The sequence below is a fragment of the Gallus gallus genome, chromosome 2, assembly GCF_016699485.2.
Source record: "Gallus gallus isolate bGalGal1 chromosome 2, bGalGal1.mat.broiler.GRCg7b, whole genome shotgun sequence".
Taxonomy (NCBI): domain Eukaryota; kingdom Metazoa; phylum Chordata; class Aves; order Galliformes; family Phasianidae; genus Gallus; species Gallus gallus.
Genome location: NC_052533.1, coordinates 64441410 through 64468302, shown reverse-complemented (window position 1 = coordinate 64468302; position 26893 = coordinate 64441410). Strand labels below are relative to the sequence as shown.

The 26893-nt window shown below is 46.0% G+C and overlaps 1 protein-coding gene across 6 annotated transcripts in view; it reads left to right on the top strand.

Moving 5' to 3' along the window:
* The window catches only part of RREB1 (ras responsive element binding protein 1), a 122862-nt gene that overhangs the window by 34840 nt on the left and 61129 nt on the right, over positions 1–26893 (top strand). For 3 of the 6 annotated variants that reach the window (XM_015275839.4, NM_205049.3, XM_046918752.1), the window contains exons 2-3: positions 21001–21120; positions 22506–22708. In XM_015275839.4, coding sequence (XP_015131325.2) covers positions 21001–21120; positions 22506–22708 — 323 coding nt within the window. Of the gene's footprint in view, positions 1–16731; positions 16858–21000; positions 21121–22505; positions 26871–26893 lie in introns of those variants that run through there. The other 3 variants (XM_040675869.2, XM_040675858.2, XM_040675879.2) reach the window with 2 other exon arrangements.

Here is a 26893-nt window from a genome sequence, read left to right as displayed (position 1 = left end):
CAAGTCAGGATGCTGAAGTGCCATTGTTGCAACAATGGACTGAGAGAATTTGGGAGGCAGTCTAACTCCCTCCAAGAGTTACGGGAACATCAGGGACGGAGAAGTTTAAAAAGCATTTAGCCTCAAAATTAGGGCAACTTGAAAATGAATTAACTGCTCGGCCTGTAATGATCCGTGTTCACGAAGGTATAGGACCTTAAGCACAGAAAGTATTGGGATGAGTCTGGAAAGGGTCCATGTGTAAGGAATGTAGTTCTTCTGGCTTCCCAGATAGCTTTTTGTGTAGACAGCATGGAAAATGATTACAAAAACAAGTATTGCAAGACACTTAATGAGATGGGAAACTGGAAGTGCTAAAGCTGTGGCTCTTGGAATGGAGCGATTGTGAGAGAAGCGCAGCTTATTTCTGCTTTGTTTTCCAAGGAAACATTTTTTGACTTGTGAACAACCAGGAATGGAGTTTATCCAATAGACTTAAAGTCAGCACAGGCAAAAATGTGCTGAATGTCTCTTTTGAATTCTGGGATGAGGGGCTAGGACAGCAACTGGGCTAGAGGAAGAGGAGATCTGTAATGTTTGCTGGCAGTTCTACCATTGTGGTTCAAGGCTTCATTTCACCTTTTGAGAGGATGTCAAGCTGGCAGCTTTCACTGGTTTGGGATGGGGGTGACTGGGACTGACCAGACCAGTTGGTAGGGAGCTTAGTCAGCTTCCTAATTTCAAGGTATACAGAGAAAGCCAGCTGGGACAGTAATGCTGGTAAGTTCCTCTGCAAGCAAGAAGCTGGGCTGCCATGAGTATTTCAGTCAGAGATCACCGGGCACCTTTATTCCAAGCCTTGTTTTCACTTGCATGCAGCTCTACTGAGCTTTTAACCAGTTGTGCTGGAGCACCACATTTCAGGTGTTTAGCTTCGGGCCACGTTTGTTTTGGTTGAAAGAAAAATAAGTAATAAAACTAATAATAAAAAAGGACTTTCAGCCATTTCTAAGTATGCAACTAAAGGAAAATAACTTCAGGTTTTGAATTCTTTTTCATGTCCTCTCTTTTCTTATTAGAAGAAAAAACCAAACCTACGCTATCCAAAAAAAGGTGGGGGGTGGGAGGTGAGTCTGACCATTTTTTCTAGTCCTCAGTTCTACTGCGGGAGTGCTGAGACGTGGGAAGGGGGTGGGAGATTGCAGGTGCAGCGGTTGATGGAATAAGCTGGTGGAGGTGTCAGCAGCAGTGCTTAGTCTGGCGTGTTCTGTTCTTGATGTCTGTTGCAGTTACGTGTGGGGGAAGAAGCCTGCCCATGATCCCATGAAAGACAAGCATCCTCTTGTCCCTCTGACTCCAGACTGGAGTAAGCTGGATCAGCTCCGTGAATGCTCACGTTGGCAATGTAGCCCCGCATCTTGATGTAGCAATTTAGTAGCTTTGTGTACCTGTATGTCTGTGTGCTGTTTCACTAGCAAACAACGTGGTGAATGCCCAAATATTTCTCCAGTGCTGTGACACAGAGGTATAGAATTTCTGCGTGAGGGGTTTGCTGGTGTCACACAAAAAAGCTGTTCTGTTGGATGTATTTAACTCTGCTGGTGCTTCTGTTCCATGTAAGGGTAGCTTGAAAGCTGTCTGGCAAGATTTGCACACCTTGCCAAACAGCCTGTATCTTTGGAGAAGAGGAGGCTCTGGGGAGACCTCATTGCGGCGTTCCAGTACTTGAAGGAAGTGTATAAACAGGAGGGGGAACGGCTGTTTATGAGGGTGGATAGTGATAGGACAATGGGTTTTTAAACTAAGAGGTTTAGGTTAGATATTAGGAGGAAGTTTTTCACACAGAGGATGGTGACACACTGGAACAGGTTGCCCAAGGAGGCTGTGGATGCCCCATCCCTGGAGGCATTCAAGGCCAGGCTGGATGTGGCTCTGGGCAGCCTGGTCTGCTGGTTGGCGACCCTGCACATAGCAGGGGGTTGAAACTAGATGAGCATTGTGGTCCTTTTCAACCCAGGCCATTCTTAAATTAAAACAAAGGCCCAGAAGTTCATAAATACCTGGGCACATAGCGTGTGGTCCCAGTAGCCATCTGATGCAGACCACAGCTTGCCCAGGGACCCTTTGGCAGTGGCTGTTTGAAATTTCTGTGGATGGATCTCCTCAGTAGAAGGAGACTGAGGCCTGAGCAGACCAAGACTGCGGTGTTGGTTTGTATTGAGCCCTTCAGTGTGATTTGCAATGGCCTGCATGCATCTTAGTGAGCTCACAGTGCAAGAGAGAACAGAGTAAGGCTGCGGCATGGCTCACCTGCTCTTCCATTCAGGGGAAAATGCAGCAGCAGAAAGGAGCATGCCACAGCTGGCGCTCCAGAGCGGGTCTTGCTGGGCTGCAAGTGCAGAGAATGAGATACCACCGGAGCAGGAACTATAAGAATATGCATATGAAAATGGAATTAAAAGGTACTGCAAAGCTGCATTTACAGGTACCACAGCAGGGACGTTTTTCGAAGCGAGGTCTGAAAGGTATTGCAGTAGAGGGTATTTCAGGACACTCCCTGACCTGTTTCATTTTCTTTGCTGAGTGTTACAATAGCCCCAGGTTTTCACGGTTAAAGCTAGCAATTAATGAAACATTTCAGGATAATTTTTTTGCTTTGGTTACGTGCAGTATGTATGTGTAATGTGTGTTTTTAATATACACTATGAAAAATAACTCTTTTTTTTTTTTTTTTTTTTTTTGCTTAGCTGTGGAAGTTGAGACTGTGGAAAGAGTGTTTTCTAAGTTCTTTGGCAAGGCATTTGGCTGAGGATATTCATTCATGTTAAGCACCAAGGAGCAGTACTGAAGAGCTTCGCTCTCTTCTGTTTTGAAGAACTCATCAAAACTAAAGAAAAATCACTTTATTGTTTGCTTTCCAAGAGAGAAAAGATGGAGTTTGAGAAGGAGTTAAGTAGTGGTTTGTATTCCTTTTCTCACAAGCTCCCCTTCCCCCCAAAACCCAATGCTCCTCCCCTCTGCTGCTGCCCACAGCGTTACCGTGCTGGCAGTTTCAGGGGTGAGTTGACACCATTGTTTTGAGAAGTGCTATAGTCTCAATCTCTGGTAATCCACCAGGTGGAAGCAGGTGTGTGGGATGTTTGTAGTTGTAAATCTGAGGTTGTACAGAGTGGATTTCTGAGAGAGCAGCATCTGTGGAATGGGAAAGAGAGAACCCTCCTCGGCGCAACGCTGTCAGTAAAGCAAAAGTTTGCAGCTAACCACCGGCTTCATTCGTTGGTGGTTTTTGTTGATGCGGTAGGCTGGGTGACGTTGTGTTAGCCAATTCTGATGGATGGCAAGAGATCAGCTGCCTGGTTGTTCTGAATGACAGTAGGGAGCAGGCTGTCAGGAGGGAGAATCGGATAGGAAGTGGTTTCTTAGAGCTGGCGTTCTGCTGGTGCTAACAGAAGTTCTGGTCTGCTGGCCACCAGCACGCTTCTCTGACCTGCTAGAGCACAGCTGTGGCTCATGCTGCAGTGGTCCCTTCCTGCCACCTTCCTGATAACCACCTTGCATCCGGGTGCATTGCTGCTTATGCAAAAAAAATGGCAACTTTGAAGTCTGGGCTGGGGGGGGAGGGCATCCCTTTGTATTCAGCCCTCACAGGGATTCTGCTGTGAATGCATCTTTATCTAGAAAAGTGCTAATGTGTTCCTTCATTTGTTTCTGTTAAGGGATGGGTGGGGGTGGGTAGGGGGAGTCCACGCTCCAGCAGGAAGCTGTAGGTAGCTCCAGAATAATCTCCTGGAAGCATCCCTTGGCCTGCATCGTTTGGAAAGAGTCTGTGCTATCTTGGGTTGTGCTGCCTGTATTGTTTCGTGTAACATAATAGGATTGTGTGCATACTGCTGCAAGTTCTTGGTCTATTCTAGCACCATCCTTCTTGTTTTTCTGCTGATGTGTTGTACTGAAATGATGTCGCTATCTGACAGATTGTGCTCCCGATAACTTAAGCTTCACGTGCAGGGCAAAGCCTGGACAGTAAGTTGTGTTGAATCACTGGCTTAAATCGTTTCCTCACTGACATATGTGTTTTGAGCTTGTCTTAATTCTGAACGTGGTACAGTAACAAATTGCCTAAAAGTTAAGCCTTCCCTTCCAGCTGTACTGGTGAAGATATTTGCATTTTCAGCCCAGAGTTGCAAAACCCAGCGCTGTGCTTGTACTTTGTGCATGTCAGGGCAAAAATAAAGTGGGGAAAGAAAGAACCGAAGGAAACCGTTTGCATCAGTTAAGGCCCAGTGGGAGCTGAGGGTCAGGATCACTGCGAGTTGATCAGTTCACCGGAGAATATGATGCACGTCAATACAAGGAAGTGATGATATTACAGTAAGATTTTCTTACTTTTATTAGTAGCTGAAACTTTAAAAATAAAAGAGAGCGTAGGAGCAGAAGTGGCCAGCAGGGAAAATCACAGAATCACAGAATCGGAGGGGTTGAAAGGAACCTCTGGAGATCATGTAGTCCAACCCTCCTGCTACATGACCAAGTGGAAAGGCAGAGCATGGTGGTTCAGGACTGCTGCTTCAGTCTGTTTGTCTTTAAAACTTCTTTCTGTCTTGGGGAGGAGAGACAGATCACAGCCGTGTGAAATCTGATTTCTTGATGCTGTTTTGAATAAAGCAAAATAAGGCTGGTCTCTCCTCTTGCCTGGATGACTGAGAACTTAAACAGGGAATTCCAGGCCCGCAGAAAAGTGACGGTAATCTTGAATCTGTAAGTGATATGCAGCCTTCGTTGTTATTTTTAATGAATTAAAGCAGTGCAGAAATCCTCACAGGCAAACGTTTGGTCCTGCTGTACCTCAGTGCGGTAATTATAATGCAGAAACAGCTGATAGTCACGTCTCCAGCCCTGCACAGTGTTATGACTTGCTACCTACATTCCATGTTTAGCTTTGAGCGATCAGATGGTGCAAGCAATGTGAGCTAGCAGCGCCTGAGGACACGCAGCCAGGCAGCATGTCCTTGCTCTGTGCAGCTTTGGTTTCTTTTCTCCACTTCTGTCCCATTCCATCCCCTTAAGGTGATGTACTGTGCGGCAAAGGCCACTCTCTGGAGGCGGTCAGCTGGCAGTGCGGGAGCATGTGTGCCATTCCCACTGAGCTGCAGGTTAAGTCCAAGGCTCCAAGGTTTGTAAATATTTTTTCTAAAGTACCTGAGAACTCCAGGTGAGCGGTTTGCCCTGCTTACCATTCCATAGCTCTGGTTGAGACACGTAGTGGCAGACTGTTCCAGCGTTGTTACTGATGTAGCTTAACCAAGCATGAGTTGTTTTTTGGGGGGATAACTTTGTCTTTAACCCATGGGGACGGGGTCATTTACAGCTGCTTGCGAACAAACAAAAATGTGGAAAATGCAGTTTAAATCAGCCCTGAGAACTCTGAGGGAGGCTGAGGGTGGAGATATTCTGGTCTTTTGTTTGCTTTGTGCTTAGTGCTGCACAAAAGGTACACCCAGTCCTTGATCTGGGAGAGATTGGATAGACAAGCAGTAAAATGACTGACAGACCGCCTGGGACTGCTCTTGCTCTCTTGCTCCCCTCTTCCTGGGATGCCGTAGAAGAGATGCAGTGCAGACATTTTAATTGTGGTAGTATGTTTTATGGTGAACTTATTTTCACCGGGTAAATCGGAGAGCTGAACTTCAGGTAGAATTTTAAATGGTAAGAGATGTTCCCTAGGACAGAAGGACTGCAAACGAGCTCTGAGCTGGAGGGAAGGGAGTGAGGGGAAGCGGGAGGAGGGACTCTGCAGATGGAACTGTCTGAGAGTTTGTTCCACGACATCTTTTCATCTTTCCCTGGTACTGCAGCACCGCAGGAATAGAGTTACAGACAACATTCTTGCTCAGGCCTCTCATCCCGCACTCAAATAGAGGGTGTAATTTGACGATGCTTCGGCTACCCTGTTTGAAGGCTGGTGGTGAAATATGTTTGCGTGCACATGTTAGAGAAAAACAAAAAACAAACGCACCACGAATTCATGATCGATTCCACGATCCCAGAGCCCTCCTAGGCACGAGGGAAGAAGGGTTCAGCAGGAGCTGAGGGGTTAAGTGAGGACTGGCTGTCCGTCCTTCTGAATGACAGCCGTGGCTTACATCAGGTTAAATCAGTCTGTGCTCCGCAGACTGAGGCAAAGCAGAATGGATTAAAAACTGTTTTCCACATCTAGCCTTGAGACTCCTTGCAGCTGTAGTTCTAAATCGCCGTGTGGGGGGACTGCACTCATCTCAGCAGCAAGATGGGGTGTGAGAGGCATCTTCTTCCAGGACAGTCCTGGCAGTCAGCATTGGCTGAAGTTTTCCTTATTAGCACGTCTGTATCCACAAGTTCCACAAGTTGATTTTAGGCTGGGTTTGCCTGCTGTCCTTTTCCCCTGGTACGGGCTGGGGAGCAGCGAGGCCTGCTGGGCCGCACGGGAGCCACCTCACGCTCCGCCAGGCTGCCTGGCACAGGGCTTCTTGTTCAGCCAAGGTTATCTGGCTGCTGACCTTGTAGCAGAGCTCAGCCTCTCTGTGACATAGTAATTGTGAACATGAGGGGCTTTGAAAGAGTCTGCACAGACTGATTCTTTCTTGCTTTTGTTAAAGCTGCAGTTTATTTGCCTCCCCACTCCGAAGTAGGAAAGAAAGCAGCACAGTGTTTTGTTCACAAATTCTGAGGAGGTCCCATCTGAAGAGTCTAATATTCTAAAATCCACTGTGGAGATTTCCTAAACTTGACGTGACAGGAGGCTACCATGCCACAGCTCGCCTTAAAAGTCCTCTTTTGGTCCTGTACCTTGTCGGCTGTTTGCTTACAGGGCTCTGGTAGCTTGCCGTAAGTGATACACGGCATCTGATTTCTTCTAGCTGCCGACTTTCATGCTGGAATGTCTTTGCCTTGGTTGTAATTGGTTCAGTTTACTGAACTAAATATGTTTGCATGCTTTTGGGATGAAGAGGGACTTCTGTTCGCTGTGTAACAGAATGAGGCGTGGGGATTAATGGGGGGGAGAGGGAGGAGTTGTGTGGGTTTTCTTTTTTTCCTGGAGGCATCAGGCTCCTCCTGTCGCAAGGGAGAGCATAGTACATCGAACCTAAAGACCTTTAAAGTACATGCTGAAATGGATGCTGGGAAGATACAGTACAGCGCTTGGGCACAACTCCAAGGCTCTCAAGGCAAGTAATATTTAAACAAGCTGAACAGCCCCTTTAGGCAAGCAGCAGGAAATCCAGTGCTGAGCTTTGTGTTGTTGCATGGTCAGCAGAAGATAAAAGCTCAGGCTATGCAGCTGGGGTTCCCTCCTATCACTGGATGGCAAACTGTTAAGGAAAGATAAAAGGGCAGAAACGAACAGGGGGTCGTCTTATTGAAAAGCATTCCTTCATATTCTAGGCTGTCAAAGTACTTTGAAATTTACTGTGCCTGATGTAAGTCAGAACTTACACTGGCACTCGCAGTGGTGGTGTGTGCTGGAGCTTCTACATCAGCTGGCAGGCGAAAGGTGAATTCGGCCCTCGGCTTTGCAGGAGATAAATGTTTAACGTGGGCAGGATGGTGATACACGTAGGTGCCTTGCTGCAAGCAGGAGCCTCCCACGGCCCTTCCAGGTCCCTCTCTTGGCAGCTTACCCTTGACTGGGCACAGTTTTAACAATGAGGAAAACAAATTTAACTGAATGAGATTACTATTTCAAGTCTTCTAATCACTATTTACTGTATTCCTCCCCTCCATCCCTCCTCCTTTTTTCCTACATCACAGTGCTGGTGTCTTGGGAAAGAAAATGCTTCAGAGCATTTGTTACCAATTTAGCAGCAAGTACGTGCTCAAATTTGGGATTTCTGAGATCTTTGTGTGCCATATGTAGGCAAAGAGTAATCTTTGCTAGTTCCAGTAGAAAGGAGCAAACACAAATTTGCTGTTCTTCAGATAGTGTTTCTTTAATCTGGCGAGACTTACATTTGTGCAGCCTTTTTGTTTTGGTAGGACAGTTAACTGTCTCCCCTGGGGTTCCTAATTGCTTATCGTGGAGAAATCAGTCTCCTGGGCGTACAAAGGGATGAAACACTGCCAAGATGGAGCCCCTGACTTCCCCTAGAGGTCTGATAACCCTCCCAATTGCTGAACCCTTGTGGGAGGTTGCTTACTTTAACGACCTTGCTAATTCAGAAATTGTCCCTGTTTTAGCATGTTTAGGAAGTTTTATAGGGGTGTATTTACCGAGGAACCTCTGAACTTGTCGGCTTCCATATATTTTTTTGATGTCAAATCTGTATTGAATAATGTTTTGAGTTCATTGTGAAATATGCTGAACATGTTGCTGCTCCTTCTGTTTAAAAAAGTGTCCACCTCCATAGCCTCCATGTCGTGCAAGACCCTAACAGATGAGGGAAGGCCCCTTTCTGTCTTCAGTTGTCAGTAAGTCGGGCTGGCAAAGTCTTCCAGCTTCAGAAACCCTCTTTGAAGTTCAGATGAGCAAACAAGTGAAACAAATCTGGTGACTGTCTTCTAGTTTTTGGTAGAATTATACTTCCACATTACCATGTGTGAAATGAGTGGGTAGGCTGAGAAACGTTTTTCACCTTACAGTGAAAAATTATTTATTTAGCTGGTGGTTTTGTTTGGTTTCTCCTTTAGTTTCTTGTTTAAACTCATTAAAATACACACTTATCTTCTCCACAGGTGAGACTGCTACTAATTCCTTGAATTCTTCCCCCGTACCTCTTTATATATAATGTTTGAGCTCCTGAATGCTTATGAAACTTTGTGCAAAGCAATGATGTCTGAACTGGAGAAGAAAAATAGTTCCTGCGATTTAGTAACTGAGGGGAACGTATGAATTGAGATTTTCTGCCACTGAGATGTTCTCTGTCCTTTACTTTTGCTTGGAATTAACACCTATTAGGTATGAAGTTTGGAGGGACTTTGGGTAGAAATACATTTTGTGCCTTTAAAGAGTTGTATGCTATTCAGAGAACCACATCTGAAGATGGTTTCTTCTTCTGTGTCTCTCTTAAAATTCTGTTGGTATTGATCACCTCTTGTTGTGGAGTAGATCCTAAGTGACCTCGACAGAATTAGTGCAGGAGTACATGGGGGCTGCTCAGGAAGCAATGCCTCCTATTTTATGATGTAGGCCCACAGTGTCAGAGGTGGATGTTGGTGGTATGGCAGTAGAGGCTGAACGTTCCCAGCAATATTCCGCTACACGTTGTTGCTGTGGGACAGATTGCAGCAGTGGGGCAGTCTGACAACGTGGCGTCCGACATGGGAGTGCGTATGAAGCAAAGGTGTGTCACTGAATTCCTCCGTGTGGGAAAAAACAGCCCCCATTGGCAATCACTGATGTTTGCTGAATGCTGATGGAGACCAAACGATGGAAGTGAGCACAGTGAGGCAGCGAGTGGTGCTTTTCAGCAGTGGTGGCAGAGACAGTTAGTCACCTCCTCTGGTGCAAATGTTTACAAGTGTGGCATGCAGGGTCTTGTTCATCACTGGAGAAAACGCAGTGGTAATGGTGGTGACTGTGTTGAAACATAGGGTTTTGTGGCTGAGAATCTGCTCTATCAAGCAGTGTTATTGTACTCTTTATATTGGTTGTAATTTACATGGAAAGAAGTAGGAGGCCTTACTTTTGGTGCAACGTATTGCCACAGTATGGATTGGCTTAAAACTGTAAAGCAAGGTGATTTCATTCTTGGAATTAAAAGCCAGTGGCTGTGTGGGTGTGTATGTATATATATGACTGAGAAGATGTTCACATGGGAACATCCCTCATGAAAGTAAGTATGAATTTCAGTATCACGAGTCCTACTATGATCCTTTAATGTTGCTTTGCTGTGTGAGCATATCTGAAAGAGATTTGTCGAGGTTCCTCTTAGCAAACTCTTGCTATCCCACTGCAGAAGTTGAGATGGCTGTGAGTGGATGCACGGGTCACTTGATCTGTTCTGAGTGTGTGTGCTCGGTTGTTCTGGAGTTTGCCAGGAGCTGGACTCAATAATCCTTATGGGTCCCTTCCAACCTGGGATAGTCTATGACTCTGTGTTTTTCTTTGTGGTTGACGTTTGCAACTACTGCACAATGGAGTCGAACTTTTCATTATTTGTACTACTTCGTTTCAGCTGAATGTTTTGGGGTGTGCGGTATTATCTGTCAGAGGGATTGAGCAGAAGTGAACTGCCCTTTTCAGACGTGAGTTGTGGAAAGAATTGTCTGTCTCATCTGTTTGATGGCAATGTGTGAAGTAGTGGAACTGCTCTTTTGGAAGAGGAGGATGGTTTTGGACCGGCAGCAGCCATTTTTGGCTGGAGGAACAGCAACTTGAAACTTCACTTACTGAAGAAACCTGTTCACAATTTGGTCTGTTTTCTTTTTTTTTTTTTCCCTCCGCTTTCCTGAAATAAACTTCCTGCAATTCTTTGTGGCCTGCAGGTGTCCAGACTCCCCTTTACTCGCAGTGACTCGTACAGCCTGCCAGACAGCTGAGGGCTGCACCTAAAATGCTGCCGACGGGGCCGTGCGCTGCAGTGGTCTTGACAGAGTTACAGTGGGTACCTTTTACACCTACAGGCTGCAGCATCTCCCTTTGTCTGAACAACTGAGAATGGCATTCCAGGAGCCCTCATGTGGGTAGGACTGCCCATAATAGAAAAAAAAAGAAAGCTGCAGAGGCTGTAAGCCGCTTGCCTAATCCCTGTGGCTGTTGCGCCGAGGAGCTTTAAAACTTTGCTGGATGGATCTGGAGGCTCATTGCAGAGTAGAGGGTCAGTCTTGCCAGTATTTGCAGTTATTCACGTTAGTGGGTGTTTGTTCGTTCGCTGTGTTTTTTTGTTTTTCTCTGAGCATGTAAGAGGATTGTGGCCTTGCCACCAGAATGCTCCCGTTCAGGGAACTTAACGCTGCTCCCTCTGACGAGCTTTGAAGATCAGCAGGCACTTCCTCACGCTTTACTGCATCGTTGGAGGAGCCCACTGCTGCAGAAGTCTTCAGGCCCATCCGCCCGACTGTGGGCATTCCTCACCCCAGCAGCGCGTGGATTATGCTGTTTGCAGACTGTCTAAGCTCCACGATGACCTCCGTGGATTCCTCATGAGCTTTTGCAAGGCCGGGCCTGTGTACTTTGTAAAATCCTTTTGAAATGCCTCCTAGGCTTTTAAAGTCCCAGAGCAAAAACTATGTGGCAAGGAACGTAGAAGATCAGCAGCTGGATATAGTTGTGGATGAAGGGGATTTGTGTTTGTGTGAGTGTAGGCAATTCTTGGTTTTTAGAGTGCATCTTTTTCAGGCCAGATGGAGTGAGGTCTTTTCTGAGGAAGCTTCTGCTCATCTGCTAAAGGAAAGAAATTGCAGAACTGGATTCCTGTGCTCTTTTTTAGCATGTGAGTTGCAGTCTATGAAAATTAAGAGATGCTGTTTCGTTTTGTCAGTGCGCAGGAAACACCTCCCACAGGTTAGTTTCGGTGTGTTTACTTCAAAATAGAAAGAAAACTCATACCGAGGAGTACTACTGACAAGTAGCATCGTTGGTTAAAATTTCCCTGGTGGCTCTCCTGTGTGCGTCTCAGCTTGGAGATGCTTTGCCTGCTTGCCAGAGCGATCTACCGCTGTAATTAATTTACCTAACACAAACAAAAAACAAACACTGACTTTCAGAATGCAGAGCTCTCCAAACAATGCTGAAGCAAGGCTGCCTGCCCAGCTGCTCTAAGCCGGTGCGAGTGCTCACAAGGCTGCAGCAACGCGTTCATCAGCAGTGGGGGAGAGGCATTTTTCTCAAGGCTGGCTTCTTCCTTCACCACGAGGAAGTGATAAACTCCACTTTGAGAGGTTTGTGGTACTCTGGCGACTATGGCAAATATCCAAATAGAACGCTCCAGGTAAAATTGAACAGCTAGCCTGTATCTTTTAGTTCTGGTTCAGAATGATGGGAGGACGGCAGTCGATGGTCATCGAAACTTAATATCACGTGATGACATCTCCCAGACTGTAGGAGGTGGTTGACTTGAAGCCTGTTGTGCCTTCTGTGGTGCAGGGCAGGAGTGTGGCTTTGGCTTGTGGGTCTGTGTGAGGTCTGCCTGGTGTGGAGATACAAGTATGCAGGTTATCTCGCTCACAAAAGGCTGTGTGGCTGCTTTGGGCGTTGTACTGGAGGTTGACATTAAAAATGCTTTCTGAGATGAGCAGAAGAGTGAGGGTTGCACAGAATATTTCAGAATCCCTTTGCTCCAGCACTTCTCTCTTTCCTCCCTGTGACGTGCGGTTCCCCCTCCTAAAACGTCAAGCTAAAAACCTCTTTCAGTTTGTGTGTTTCTGAGCATTTTAAATTGACTTATAAATGTATTGTTTATTTGTTTGGAGAGCTTGATAGAGGGAATGGTTCCTGTGCTGACCAGAAACAGAAGATGGGAAGATAAGGACGTTAACAAGGTGGAGTAGAAAAGGAGGTGTTTGTTTAGAAGAAGCCTGGTCTCCAAAGCCTGTGGAGCAGAGGAACCCTGCTGATAACACAGATGAAATAGTCTGCCTCTTTCCTAACTTTAGAGGAGCGGAGCTTTGTAATAAATGGCTGCCATGTGGCAGCTGTCTCCCAGCTTCGTGAGCCTGGCAGTAGTTAATCCTGTCAGCAAGTCATGCTCCCTGGAAAAGAGCAGCGAGGAGAGCTGCAGACTCTTGAATCATTCTCTCTGCAGAACATTTGCATGTTGAATCCCTTTCTGCTTAAAATGAGTTTGGTAATTCGGTGGAGGCTCTCATCTTTAAGCAGCGCTAGAGTACAGCTGCATTGGCTTTTAAACGTTAGAGACGTGTCGAGATGTTGCCATCTTTTTGCCCTCTTAAAAAAAAAAGAAAGCCATTTTGGTTTTGGAGGACGCGTGTTCCTGGGTGTACAGTATGCTGTTGTGTAAAGAAGGGCTGCTTTGTTTTGGAATTGCCGTGTGTTAAGAAGTTACAGGTTGAGCATCTGAGGTCGTGATTATCCTTAAGAGCTCGAGGCGTTAAAACATCAAAACATTTCCCTTAATTTGTTCTTTATGTTTTGTTGAGCATCTGTAGTTTCTATCCTTCCTACACAACCTGGGAAACTACAACGTCCACTGAAAATAAGTTGGAGATTCTTGTGCAGTAGTGCGATACCATCAGATTTTCACAAGGCTTGCGATGAGGTCTTAATGATTGACACCACCACCACCACCAGGAAATGAGTTTTAGTCACTGTAATTTCTGTCTCTTCTCTCACGTTGTGCATAGCATTGCTGCACTACCCTGTGAGATGTGCAGTGCTTGGGCACGCTGCCTGGCAAAAGGTGCTGCGCAGAGCACACTGCCATCACCTGCAAAGGATGCGCTCATTTGAGGCTCTGCGGGGAGCAAACCAGCGCTGTCCCCTTTGGTGGGTGAAGCCCTCTTTAAATGCATCCCTGGAGGAAGAGGAGCACAAGCAGCACGCCACGCAAGATGCAGGGCACTAGCACAGGAGATTTTCTATGTCTTCCTCTGCGTGATTCATCCTGCCTCTCAGTAATCCCTTCCAAACCTGTCCTGCTGCACACATGCAGCTCCAGCTAAGTGTGGAAAACAAGGATGAGGCAGCAAAATGCTTGCTTGTTTCTCCCACCCCGTCCTCCAGAGATTTCCCTGGGACCTTTGCCTGCATCCTTGGGTCTGAGGCTGCGCTGGGCCAAGCTGTCGGGTTGCAGGCCCCCCTTCTGACCCAACAGCTGCAGGCACCGATTGCCAGCGAGCTGCACGGCCGCATAGCTTTGTGGCTTTTCTTCCTCTTGCTGCTGCTGTTCCTTCTTGCTTCCACAAAGCTGCGAGGAGGAACAACCAGACTGATTGTCTCCCCTCCGGGTGGGTGCCTGGGCATCTGCACGGCCAGTTGGTAAGGCACAGAAGCCCCTGTTTTTTAAGTGACACCGGGGGCTATTGATTGCAGGCTCGAGCTGTGCTGCTGCTGCACAGATGCTTGCTCTTGGCCCACCTTAAAAGGACAAGATATCCCGTGGTTCAGACAGGCTGTATATTGCTGGGGATGCCAGCATCTCCCAGCAGAACCGAGTGTCCCACTCCACCCGCACTGCATCCTGCAGCTTTTTCTGCTCCAGAGCTGAAGGGCACTGCAGCTTGCCTTGGCTGGAGAGGAAGTGGCTTTTCTTCTCTCTTACACTGAAATGTTTTCCGTCTGGCTCTCTCAAGTGCAATTTGTCTAGCTCACCCCTCAGGCTCTGGGACAAGCACCCCGTTACCTCAGCACAGTGCTTGCTTGCTTAGCCATCTAGGTGCTGGTACATCAATGGATAGCTTTTTTCTTTTCTTTCCTCCAAGGTATTAAATTCATTGGGTTTGTGATTCTACCCTTTGGCACAGGGCAAAAAATTGAAAGAAACCACAGGGCTTTCTACTCGCTACGTTTCAGATTGTTTTCTCTCTTTACCTCCCTTGCCTCTCGGAGGCAGCAGCAGCAGTGAGGTTTTGCTTCCTTGAGAGCTGCAGGGGGGGCTCAGGCTCACCTCCCACCTCAGCAGGGAGCCTTCAGGGCCGGTCTCTGCAGTCCCTGGCTCTGAGGAAGGTGGTCCCAGACTCCCAGGCTCTCTACTCCATGTCCCACAGTGTCTCCTCACACAATGGGATGTGGGTCAGCCCCAGCCTGAGCAAGAGCCTCGACAGTCAGGCTGGGGAAGGCCCATCCATCTGGAGAGAGACCCGGCGCCCTGTCTTGAGGCATGCCGTCGTCCCGTAGCCTGCCAGCCCAGGGGGACACAGAGAGATTTTCTTGGGTCACCACTTCATCTAAGGCAAATAAACTGGAGTCGAAGCCAAGAAACACATCAACTTCCTGGAACTCTGCGAGCCGTCCACACAGCTGTCCTAGCTTGCTGAACACATGCAAAGCAGAGCTTATAAGGACAGACAGTATTGCTTTTGTGTCCCTCCTCAGCACGCGGGGAGGGAGCAGGGGCAGGGCACACTGGGTAACGCCGAAGGTCTGTCTTGTCCAACGTGCTTCCTTTGCCACAGTGAGCTGGGGGGGCTGGACAGCCTCCCCAGTGGCCTCCTGCACCCTGACGGCTGCATGGGGAGCTGGCAAGATGAGGATGGAGGGGAGCTGTGTGGAGGGAGTGGGGGGATCTGTGATTACAACTGCTGGCTTTTGCTTTGCTGTCTTCCCGACTTCATTTTTTTGCGTGTGTCTGAAATCAACTCTTGTGGCCCCGGGTTCGTTAAACTGTCTTGAAATCTCAGTATTCCTTTTTGTCTGAACACGTTCTCGAGGCTGACTGCAGTTTGGTGACAGAGGCTTCCTGGAGGGCCAGGTGCTAACCCACAAGCAGATAGAAAGGATTGAGGATGAGGAACAGCTTTTAGATAGATCTTCGATACGAGGAAAGAGGAATAAGGCGTTAGAAAATCTCAAAATCCATCAGGAGCTGGTCAGTTGTGTGGGGTTGCCGTCCTGGGCACAGTGATGCTGGGCAGGAATTCAGCGTGGGCTTTGGACCGGACCCTCGGATGCGCAGAGCGTGGTGGCAGAGAATAAAGCTTTCCCATCAGGGGATGGGGCTGTCAGATTTTGGTTTCGCTCTCGGCAGCGCAGCAGCGTGTGCTTTGCTTCTCCTTTCTGGCCTAGCAAGACCACAGGCTGCTGCGTGTCGTGCCGTCCCCACTGCGTGCAGGAACAGATGGGAGTGTGCTTGCTCTTCAAGTTAGCAAGCTGCAGGGCCAACGAGACAGGTATGAATGCATCTTATATAAACGCTGCCTGTTGTCTCCTTGTGTTGCTGTAAACCCATTGAACAATGCAGGAAAATTCCATCCAGGAAGCCCCTGCTTTTCCAGCACAGCGTCTCACTGCTGCGTTAGTACAGCTTCCTCATTTTCCCTGTGACTTATCAGCACCGTACCAGGGCATCATGGTGATTCAGAGCTGTAGTTTGCTTAAGGCAGTAGCAAAGTTCAAATTCCGCTGTGTTTCATGGAGGGATGCTGTTGGTCATCCAAGCCAAAGTCCTGAGGACCGCTAATGGCCCATAGATCGTGAGAGTGCAGATTTCATAACTTAAAGAAAAATTGAATGCGCCCACATATCTCGTCATGCATGCAAGGGAATAAAACTGAAGAAGTAAACATCTTTGAATATTCAGAGGTTAGGCTGTTAGGTGTGGTAGCAACAGTGTACAAAACAATCCATATATGTGGAGGTCTTCTTGCTCTTATTTACCCTGCCCCTAAAACAAGCGGTGCTCCCCAGCCCTGCTTCAAGGCATGGGTGGTGAGCACGTGCTTCACTTGTTTATTCAGTGTCTGTGCCTAATTGCCGGTGTGTGTTAAATTAGAAGAGGCACATGGATCTGGAGGATTTGGAGAGTTCTTTTACAGGGTGAAGTGTTCCACACACGCTAACACGGGTAAAGCAACTGTATCAGTAGGAACCCCAAGAGATCATCGCAAGACGAGTGGCCTGTCTTTTAGTGCCTGGAGAGCGCGTGTCCTGAGGTGTTGCTCCTTTGGTTTGGTGTCTTTGAGGTTTCATTTGTTGTTGGGCTTTTGTGGTTGTTTGGGTTTCTTTAACCCCAGAGGAAAATTTCAGTTAGAGGTACAAGCTGAAAAGCTTTGGGGTGATATCCTTAGTGCCTATCTTGTTCCGAATACTAAGCCAATAACCGACCACCAGCTATTCCCATGCCACTGTGTTTTTTTATGCTTGTCTTCCTTTCCCCATAGGCTGCTCTGTACTGGTGCTCCAGCAGTGGTGACAGTGAGGTGATGCTGCCAGTATATTTCTCTACCGCTGGGGTGCCGAGTCAGCACCAACACTTCAGTAGCAAGGGCACAGTTGATATTAAAAAGGTCAGTTGGGAAGACTTTTTTTCTTTTGGTTTTCCTTTGCTTCGAGGCAGTGGCTTTCAATAGTATTAACCCTTTTTTCTTCCCACACAACGCATTTTCATCCTCTCTCCCTCCTGCCAGCTTTGAAGCCAAATCACATTCAGAAAGTAGTTTGGGCGGCTGTGCGCATCTCTTGGGGTGGGAGGGAGCTTTTGTGCTTGGGAGAGCCTCTGTGTGCCCCGGGAAGGAAATCTGCTCCTCTGGTGGGAGCTCCGTACAAGACCGGTGCATCAGATACCTTTCTGAAAGCGGTGTAATGATTCTTAGGTATTATAATCTCAAGGGTAAACTGTAAGCTTTTGTTTATTCATACGCAGTCTCTCTCTTTGAAGCTCTGTTCGTGTCTAAATTTGTATACTAGGAAGGTCTGGCCTTCATTTAAATGATCCTTGGATATTTTTTTCTACCCTAAGAAGGCATAAAAAAAAGCAAAAAACACCAGTGGGAAAGCCTTGAGTAAGATAGTAGCGTTGCTAAGATGGAAATGATGAAGAAGGCTCAGGATTCCTGTTTGGCCTCACAGGAAAACGTGGTTTGAAATGCGTGTGTGTGGGGGGTGCGTTCTTAAAGCCATCATTTGTTTCCCCTGTTTCTGCTCCTCCCTCCGTTTTCCGTGCTGCGTACTATGGCATGTTTAATGAAACCAATAAAAGTATTTGGCTGAGAGTGTTAATCTTTCCCCGGCCCAATTAGTGCATGGCTTCCAATTTAACGTGGATGTGAACGTTTTTTTAAGGGCAGAACAATGAGCAGCTTTGTGCTACACACCAGGTTTTCACCCTCCTTGCCTGTATTGTGTGTTTCTTCCTACCTATCCCAAAGGGAGAGCTCCTGTGCAGAGACAGGGGAGCAAACTGGAGCAGGGCCTTGTACCAGCTCCGTGTTAGTGCGGCTGCCTCTCAATGGCAAGTCAAGTGACCGTGACTCTGAGGGCTCATCATCTCTTCTCCTTTCTTCTTCCTTCCCCTGTGGCCTATGCTGGCCCGCGTTCCTCCTTTTTGCTTCATCTGTGATGCTCGTCCCCAGAAGGAGAAACAGCTGTAACAGTTGAGAGTGGTCTTTTAAAGAAAAAAATTAAATATAAATAAATACGCGTAAGCAGAGGGGGGAAGTAGCTGCTGATGGACTCAGCTTTAGCATACAGCGGAGTTACACTTTATCCCAGAGGAGGAAATAGGTCTAGCAAGTGTCTTCCTGTACAGACTGAATGGGAAGCAACAAGACTTTTTTCATTATTATTTTTTTTGAGCCCGTTATTTCTCAGCGGCTCTCCCGTTATATGCGGCATCGGGGTGGGCCTCCCGCACAAGGAGGAGCTGAAGGCCCCTCAGCCTTCTGTGTGGGATTGCAGCTGCCCAGTTTCATGGCTTCGGAAACAGCACCAAGTGGAAGAAGCCAGGTCCCTTTCTGTGACCAGGGATAGAAGGCTGTTGGGATTTTGTTTCGTTCGTTGCCCCTCACATCTGTGCCCTCTGCTTTCATAAGAGAGGGTGACTGCGATGCTGGGGGAGGGTCTCCAGAGTAGATGACTTGAATGCTTGTGACCGGTTCCCTGTTTCCTAGAGGCTTTGCTCAGATGTTGAATGCAACCTGAGGCCATGCTGTTTGCCAGCCTCCTTCCTGTTTGTCTCTCTTTCCTGGAGGTCTTTGTTCTCTTCTGGGGAAAGGGAGGAAGGAGGCTCCATTGGTGTGACCTCCCAGCTGGGGTGTTTAGAATCCTGAGGGCAGGGCCACAGGGCATCCCTACTGGTCACTGCTTGTCTGATTCATGGGATCTCATAGGTGCTGTGGAAAAAAACATTTCCTCGTCCTCAGTGATGCATTTATTAAAAAAAAAAAAAAGCTGCAAGAGAAACCTCTCAGTATTCTCTTGCCTGAAGGCTTTCTGCCATGGGTTTTCCCACAGGAAGGAGTCATTTGGCCCAGTATCCTTATTGTTTCTATATCCTATTGCAAATAGAAAGTTATGCCTCTGAAATCAGTGCGTCCTGCTCATGTGGTTATCTTTGTTTAAGTGGTGCATTTTTGCTTCATGCAAGAAAATGGAAAATACCTATGTGAATAAAAGCATGCGGCAGTAATCCTATTTTTTGCAGAATTTGAATTTCAGTCTTTCAACTGCTTAAAATTAAGAAATGCTGAATCTTCAGAGTTACACTGTAGAGTAACTTTTTCCAGGACGTAACGGTGGTAACATTAATGTTAGAGGTATTGACTGAAAGAGGAAAGGGTAAGTGTACTTCAGAAGGAGGAGCTGGTTTTTGTTGATGCGTTTGTTTGCTTGTTTTTAAGTAGTAAAGCACTTTCTTGCATTGTTTTAACAGAAGCCCTTCCAAATAATATAAACTGGTCATTGTTTTTGGTGGTACTGAGCAGATACAGCAAGCAGCTTAGAAGTAACTCTTTTGTGCTTGTTCTCTTCAAGATTAAATCACTTACTTTCTTTTTAACCACTTATGCGGTAGAAAGAAGTGACTGTGTTGCTCTTAAATGACCTCTTTTAAAGACCCTATCAAATAAGCAGCTCTTATACTTGTTCAAGAAAATACAGGAGGGTGGATGCTTGGCCTCTTGAATCAAGCAGTCCCTGCCATCACAGGGGACATCAGTGTTTTGCTTAGCAGAAAAGCATACAGAAGTAACCTTCAAAGAGTTATCTTGAACTGTTCAGGATAGCATCAAAATAGTCTTGGTTTCTGAAGATGCAGACTGAAAATGGTGTTTGAAGAAGTTGATTTCTATCTGGAGCCTTAGACTGTGGCCTCAATCAGGTCACACGTATGTTTCATCTCTAGACTGTGCTGGCTCACTGTGTCAAACCACCATCGTGCTGCCCCTGAGAAGGATGGCAGTTTGACTTGGGGAGCATGAGTCTGCTGCTTTTTCTTGTGTTGTGTGAAACAAGGAACTGCATGACACAAGTGAAGAGAGCAGAAGCTGGGCCCTTTCTCTTTGTCAGACTTTTGTTGCTCTCTCTAAAATGTTAGTAGTTGGGATACCATCATTTCTTGCTTGCGTACACTGTTCAAAAAGCATTTGAAGAAATGTTTTGTGACTGATTTGCATGTCCTCCTTGAGAATTTGTTATTTAGAAGGAAGAAACCGCATTAACCATAAATTGAGAGTGATGGCCTCTGCTTTCTGAAAAAAAGGGAAAATTTGTATTAAGTCTTCTGGATGTAATTTGGAAACCTGGGATGATGAAATGTCCACAGGATGTTAATTTCTGATACGAGGTTATAAAAGCATATTTCTCCAATAAAAAAAGATATCAGTATTTCCAGTGTTATGAATCATCTTCTTCAGAGACTATGACCATGAGCGCCGTGAAGAGAGAACTCCTCTCTTTGTTAGGCATTGATGATTCACCTTCACCTCTATCAGTGATGTTCAACTGCCTTATCATTCTCCAGCCAGAGCAGGAATCCCTCCTGAAACCCTAAGGATAGCATGATAAGGTTGTGGTCTCAGAAAGGGGTGTGGTGAAATTCTGTCAGCAGATACGGTGGTTGCTTGTCTTTTGTTCATCTAAAACCCTTGGGCAGTGGGTGTAAGCAATGTGCCAGATGGCCCCAAAAACCTCAGCAGTCATTTCTCCGCTGCTGGAAGGAAGAAGGTTGCCCTGAATTCATCTATTGGTATAAACATTAATCCTCCAAGAAGAGAAATTGAGGGGTAAGATGGTTGTGAGTGAAACTGAATTGCTTAGTGAGTCTCCAGCAGCAGAATACTCTTCCACGTTCTTTAGCATATGTCATGACCACCAGTGGCACGCTGGCTTCCTCGGTCCTTTGTTCCCTCCTCCTCTTTTTTTTTTTTTTTTTTTTTTTTTGTGGTTGAATGCTGGGGACCAAGCTGAGTAAGGGTTTCCTCTCTTTGTTTGCCCAGATTTCACTGCTGGCAGCAGCAGCAGCATCTCCCACTCCTGTGCCAGGACGCTTGTGGCTATGGGCGCTTGATTGCGTTGGCTCCATTGACGTGCTTCCACCATCAAACCTACATGGCCATCAGTAGAGCTCTCAAAAATATGGGGCTTTAGTCTCTGCTAAAACAGCTTCCACCAAAACTTAATCTCTCTCTCTTTTTCCTATCTTCCTTGCATAGTGCTAGAGGGTGCTACTGAAGAAGAGGCTGAAGAGCCTGATGCTACAAAACCTACTACACTAAGTGAGGAGACCAGCAAGCAAGAAGAGAGCCTCAGTCAATCAGGGGATAGCAATGAAGGTAACTGGTCAGACTAGCTCTGAGTGACTCTTTAATTTAGGGCATTGATTAAGGCTTGTATAAATATTTCTTACCCAATCCATAATCCTTATATCTTCCCTTGGGTGGATGGTTGGACTGGGTGATCCTGTGGGTCTTTTCCAACCTTGGTGATTCTATGATTCTGTGATTCTATGTGTGTGAAGGATATAATATACACTGAGCAGAGGCATTGGTGCTTGCTTTTCTTTCCTCATCCCTAACCTTTATCTTTCTGAAGTATATAAAATACAGTGAGCAGAAGTGTGGGCACATAAATATTCAGCTACCGCTGTAGGCTTCCAAACTAAGATTTTCTTGGCTCCAGGTAGCTTAGCACTACATTACTTAGCCTCAAAAAACACCTGTTTGTAGTGCTCAAACTTATCTTCCAAAGGCAGTATTATACAGAGATCAAATGTTCACAAGCAAACATGTTTCTCCTTGTTCACCCTCACATCCTCTTGTGTTAGAATGACTCACGCACACAAAGATCCTGTACTGTCCACCTGAGATGACAGAGTTGTGGACTTGCAGGGTATTCCTATTTGATTGGGAGATTCTTTTTTGGAGGAAGGAATGTTCAGTTTGAAAGCATTTTCCTTTTTAACTCCTTAAGGGGAAAGTGGAGGACCTTACCTGTGTGTTTGACAAGCTATGTACAAAATGCGATGGAGAAGTCTGAATCTGAGCTTTGCCTGCAGGGCAGCATCAGTTGTGGCTGTAACATATACTCAATGGACTGATACAAGTGGGTAGAACAAAAAGAAAAAGAAAATTATATCATTGCCAGCTGTGGCAGTAAAAATGTATTTTAGGGCATTTGAAGTTGGATTTCTTTTCACATTTAGCTTTTTGCTTCTACAAAGCTGACTTAAGCTATGTGAGACTGAGAAACTGGTATACTGTGCTGCCGGTGCCTCAGTTGTGCAGTTCTGCTTAAAATACATGCTTGCTTGAATTATGGTGTTTACCAGAGCATTCATTCATTGGTACTGATCTGATAGTTCATTGTGATTACAAGGTACTGCAATTAATACCATTTTACAGCAAGAAAATTTAAGGTAAATCAGTCCGTAATTCCCATACTGAATTTAGTTTGGAAGTCAAGATAATGTGATCATCCTTTAAGAAGTGATCTACACCTTGTCCTGTACATTCCGACAGGAGAAACTTTCACTATTACAAGAAAATCTTCAGTTATTATGAGCTGTTGTCCATGAAATCAGGCAGTGTGATGTGAGTTGCAGGCAGCTGAAGATACCTTGGGGTTTTCTTTGTTTGCTTTGGGTATTTTTGTTGTCGTTGTGTTTAATTTTTTAGATGGCCTAGCAACTCTTACGTGTGCTTTTTCTTCTTAATTTCAGAGAAGCAGCTGGAAACTTTAAACAGTTACAAGGTGACACCAAGTTCACCAAACAGTTCGGACGGAGCAGACTTGTCCTCCATTGATGCCATGATGTCAGCAGTAATGAATGTGGGGAAGATAGCTGAAAATGGGGGGACCTCTCAGACTGTCAAATCTCCCTCGAAGTCTCCTGCACCAAATCGGATTGGTAGGAGGAATCAGGTTTGTAAACCCAAGTACAGGGAGATGGTGGGAAGTCAAACAGCTGCATGGAAAATGATGTGATTATGTCTCATTGGTGGTTTTGTCTTTTTTTCACTCAATGAGTTTGTCTTGCCTCTGTCATTACTTCTTTTTGCATGTTTCCAGATGGCCCCCCAGAACTTAACTTTAGCAAACTGGGGATGGAAGGGCTCTGCTTGCTTGGGCTCACATGTCATACAGTGGGCAAGCTGATCTACCAGCTGACACCAGCAGTGGTAAAACCAAAATTGCCGGTTCTTTCCTGCTACATCCGTTATCCATGTTCTTGCATTTCCCTGATTTGATGAGAGGGACAGTTTGTTTCATTAACCTAAGAGAAAAGTGTCTGGAACTGAAGTAGTTCAGTGAGGGATGCCCTGGCTGGGGGGCTGCAGGGCTTGGTTCAGTTGCTGAGAGGGTCCCTTCATGAGGTGTTGCTCCTGCAGACGATCTGAGTGACTTAAGGTTAAAGGTAGTGCTAGAACAAAGTGTCCATAAAGGCACTCAGTTCACACAGTTGTAGTCTAAGGTGCCCTTATTTGTTGTTAATGAAAATGTGGAGAGCTGTTGCAGAATGCTTTGTATAAATCTTGCAGAGCAAATATATGTAGCTTTTATCAGTTTTTTTTTCCCATTTACCAGTTGATGGCACCAGTTGACAGCTGTATTGATCTGGAGAAGTGAGAGAGTCAGTTCAAGCTGTGATTACTGATACTCATGTTTCTCTTCTGCTGAGTTAAGCCCTACTAATTAAGGTGTTGCAGAACAGCGAGCAATACCCCAAATCCCTGCATCCATCTGACTTGAGCACAGAGAATTTGTAAATGAATCAAGATGCAGTGGGGATCAGAAAGGTGGAGAAGTGTGACTCGTGATGGTCCTATAGTATCTTATTAATAACTTGCAGAGTGGCTGCCCAATTGACGTCCTTATGACTTAATAATAAATGAACATAGGAATTCTTAATTGAAGAGCCTGGGCTGTGTACGGGCAACTGCTTTGGTGGGGTCACACTGTCTAGCATCTGACTTCAAGGTTTATTTGCAGCGTTCCCTGTTAAGGGCTACCCTGGTTCCTTGATTTCATCATGTGAAGTACAGGCTGGAGTTCAGATGAGACTCAGCGGCAGTGCTGTTGCACAGCTGCCCACTGGTACACCATGTGGCTTGGCTTCAGGGAAGTTTATTAGTGTTAGTGACCTTTATTCCACCTGATACTTCGATGGGCATCGAATCAAAGGAAGCTCGAGAGTAAATGTGACAGGATTAAGAGGGATTCTTACGGTGTAAAAATAAATAAATACATTGAAAACATAGCAAATAGCTTATTTGTTATTAGGCTGAAAGATCATTGTTGCCAGAGGGGCAAATGGCTACATTACTGAGGTGTTAGAAGTGAGATGTGAAATAATAAGTGGGTACCGATCTGTTTAACAACATGTAATACAGTGAATTTCCATTTTCAGGGTAGCAGCATGAAAGCCCTGATTTGTTTCAGAGTTTAGCAGCACACAGATCTCCACTTCTGGTCAGAATGTGCCCCTGATTTTAATTGTGAGGATAGTAGCAGTTTGCTACTTTTCTGGTTCTGACTGCTGCTTCTTGGCAGCAAAACATTCTGCTGTGAACCTTTGTCCTAAGTCTATGGTTCTCTTTATAATGCTGGCTTTATCTTGGCTCTGATCTACCTGTAGTCTAATAAACGTGTTCTCTCAGCAACCTGCATCCATTTTAACTTCTCATTTGCTTTGCTCTATAAGAGAATTAAAAGAAAAGTGACAAAGGTGAGCTGGAGAAAAGCAGCCCCCGTGCAGAACTCCCAAAGCATTTGCCATCAGTTGAATGCAGAGCAGGCTTGCCAGGTTGACTGAAAAGAGAGCAGGTAACAAATTAACCGTTAGTTTTATCTTTCAGTTCAGGAAGTGTCTTTTCCCCACCCTGGCTCCAGTGAGGTGGCCGAGTGCTGTGTTCTACGTTTGTGAGTGGAGGTGCTTTTGGAGTAGGGATGCTAATGTATCTTAGTCTGGATAGAGTCAGTCAACAGCGTTCCTCTTGTAGCTAACCTTGATTTGCTTGAGCTGTGTTACGGTATGCAGCACGTACCCTGGGTGACCACTGGAGAAAGTTTGGGTTTTAGTTAATAATAAACCCCAGATTCAATACTAATCAGCTCTGGCAGAGCTATAGTGTGTTTCTGATCTTTGCTTCAAGGTGAACCAGCAATTACTCTATGTGCTGTTAATTTGCTGATTCGAAGAGCAGGCGGTCGAGAAAGCAGGCTCTGAAACCATTGATTGCAATGCTCAGAACTGCATCACTCATTTAAAGGGGGGGGCGAAAAAAAAGTAGTGGGTTGATAATTTCACATAAATACCCTGGGGATTAAACACGATCTAAACTGTCAGCACAGCTGCAGGGATTTTCCTCGCAGCACAGTGTGTTTGTTCTCTGTCCTGAGCCAACTTTAACAGGATTGCAGTATAATTGGAGCCGAACACTGCTCCGCAGACTGGTTGCATGTAGTAAAATTAAAGTTGTATCAGTAGGATGGAATGCGTGTGCGTGAACTGTATGTGCGTGTGGGCCACGGGGATAATGTGTTTTAATTTTCTTGGGGTGTTCAGACTTTATAATGGCAGCCTTTCTTACTTGCTTTCTAATGTTTTGTGAGTAACAGGGCATTGGGCCTTGGCCTGTGTGCGTGGAGGCCCACAGTGATTACCTTCAGGATGGAGAGCCGTGTGAGGGAAACGGGGGGGTGGTTGGGAGAGCCTAAGGGTTGCAGTTCATAATACTTCTAGAAGGGAGGTCAATCGCTTTGTTTACTTGAGGCAAAAGCAGAAAATAGCTCTGCATCCACATCCACGAGTCACTGGAGTTAATGGAAAAAATATCATGACCCCACTTCTGAAAATGTGATGATGGATTTTAGTCAGGAACTCTCTGTAGAGTGTTTCCTCAGATCGTGTTGAGAGGAATATCGCCTTATGAAGTTGAAACTTGAAAAAAAAATAATCAAAACGATGACGAAAGAACCTTTTCTAACACAGTGTCAGTGTCTTTCCTCCTGACATGCCACAGGATTGATGACAGAGGCCTGGGCCAGTCACTGTCAGTGCTCCACACCAATGCTTGTGTCTGATGGTCTGGAAGTGGTCCTTTCTCAGTTGATAGCTTGTAGGACAGCGAAGGGGAACAAAATTGTTTGGAAAGAGGAAACAGATAGATATATACACATCAGCTCCCTCCTGTTTCTGACTAAAGAGCTACTTAGGTTTGGTCGAGTTTTTTTTTGCTACTGTTTGTTTTTTTTTGCTTGTTCTCACTAATGCTACCTAAAATAGCCAGCAAAGAGATTCAATAGAATGCATCCTTTTAGCATAAATATTATAGCTTCCCATCAGTCATGCAGAGATGGTTTTTGTATTCTCATCACTGTGAGTTTAGGTAACAGACGGCGGACCTCTAGCTGGTAAAGACATGTGTAATTCTACAGAAAACAGAGGTTTCATTTTCAGTGCCAGGCCTTCTTGCTTTGAGTCATGCAGGCCTTGGTTCAGAAGCCACATCTGGTGAAAATGACCGTGTGTCATTCAGTAGCCATCCTTGCAGATGCCTTTGGTTTCTGTGAGAGTGCCATTCCATCCTCGGCTGCAAAAGAGCGGTGGCTTTCCCCAGTGTCTCAAGGGCATACTTAAATCAGACTGAGCAATCTGTGTCAGGTCTGCTGCATTGTTTGTAGTCATGGTTTGACCGTGGTTACTCCTCCTTCTCACCTGGGTGGAGGATAACCGGGTTCATAATGTGTTCTTTTGGAGTCACGTAGGCTCCCGCATTGTCACCTCTTTCTCGTTATGACCTCATCAGATCTTGCAAGCTTAAGAAGGGTTGGGCCTGGCCAGTGTGCCTGGATGGGATGCTTCCAGGAGAAACACAGGATGCTCAAGGAAGTGGTGCTGGTGATTCAGTAAATGCTGCTCTTCCTTCTGAGTCAGAGCTCTGAGAAAAGGGCACCACCGGCCTAGCGACTTGCCGTTGAGGTGGGGTGGAAAACCCAAAGTCCTGAAGACTTGTGCTTCCTAAAGATCTTTTTGGAAGATTAGTTGCATTTGCCAGCATATTCTGGCAGGATTCCAGCCCGGGTAATTGCTTTCTGCTCACCTAA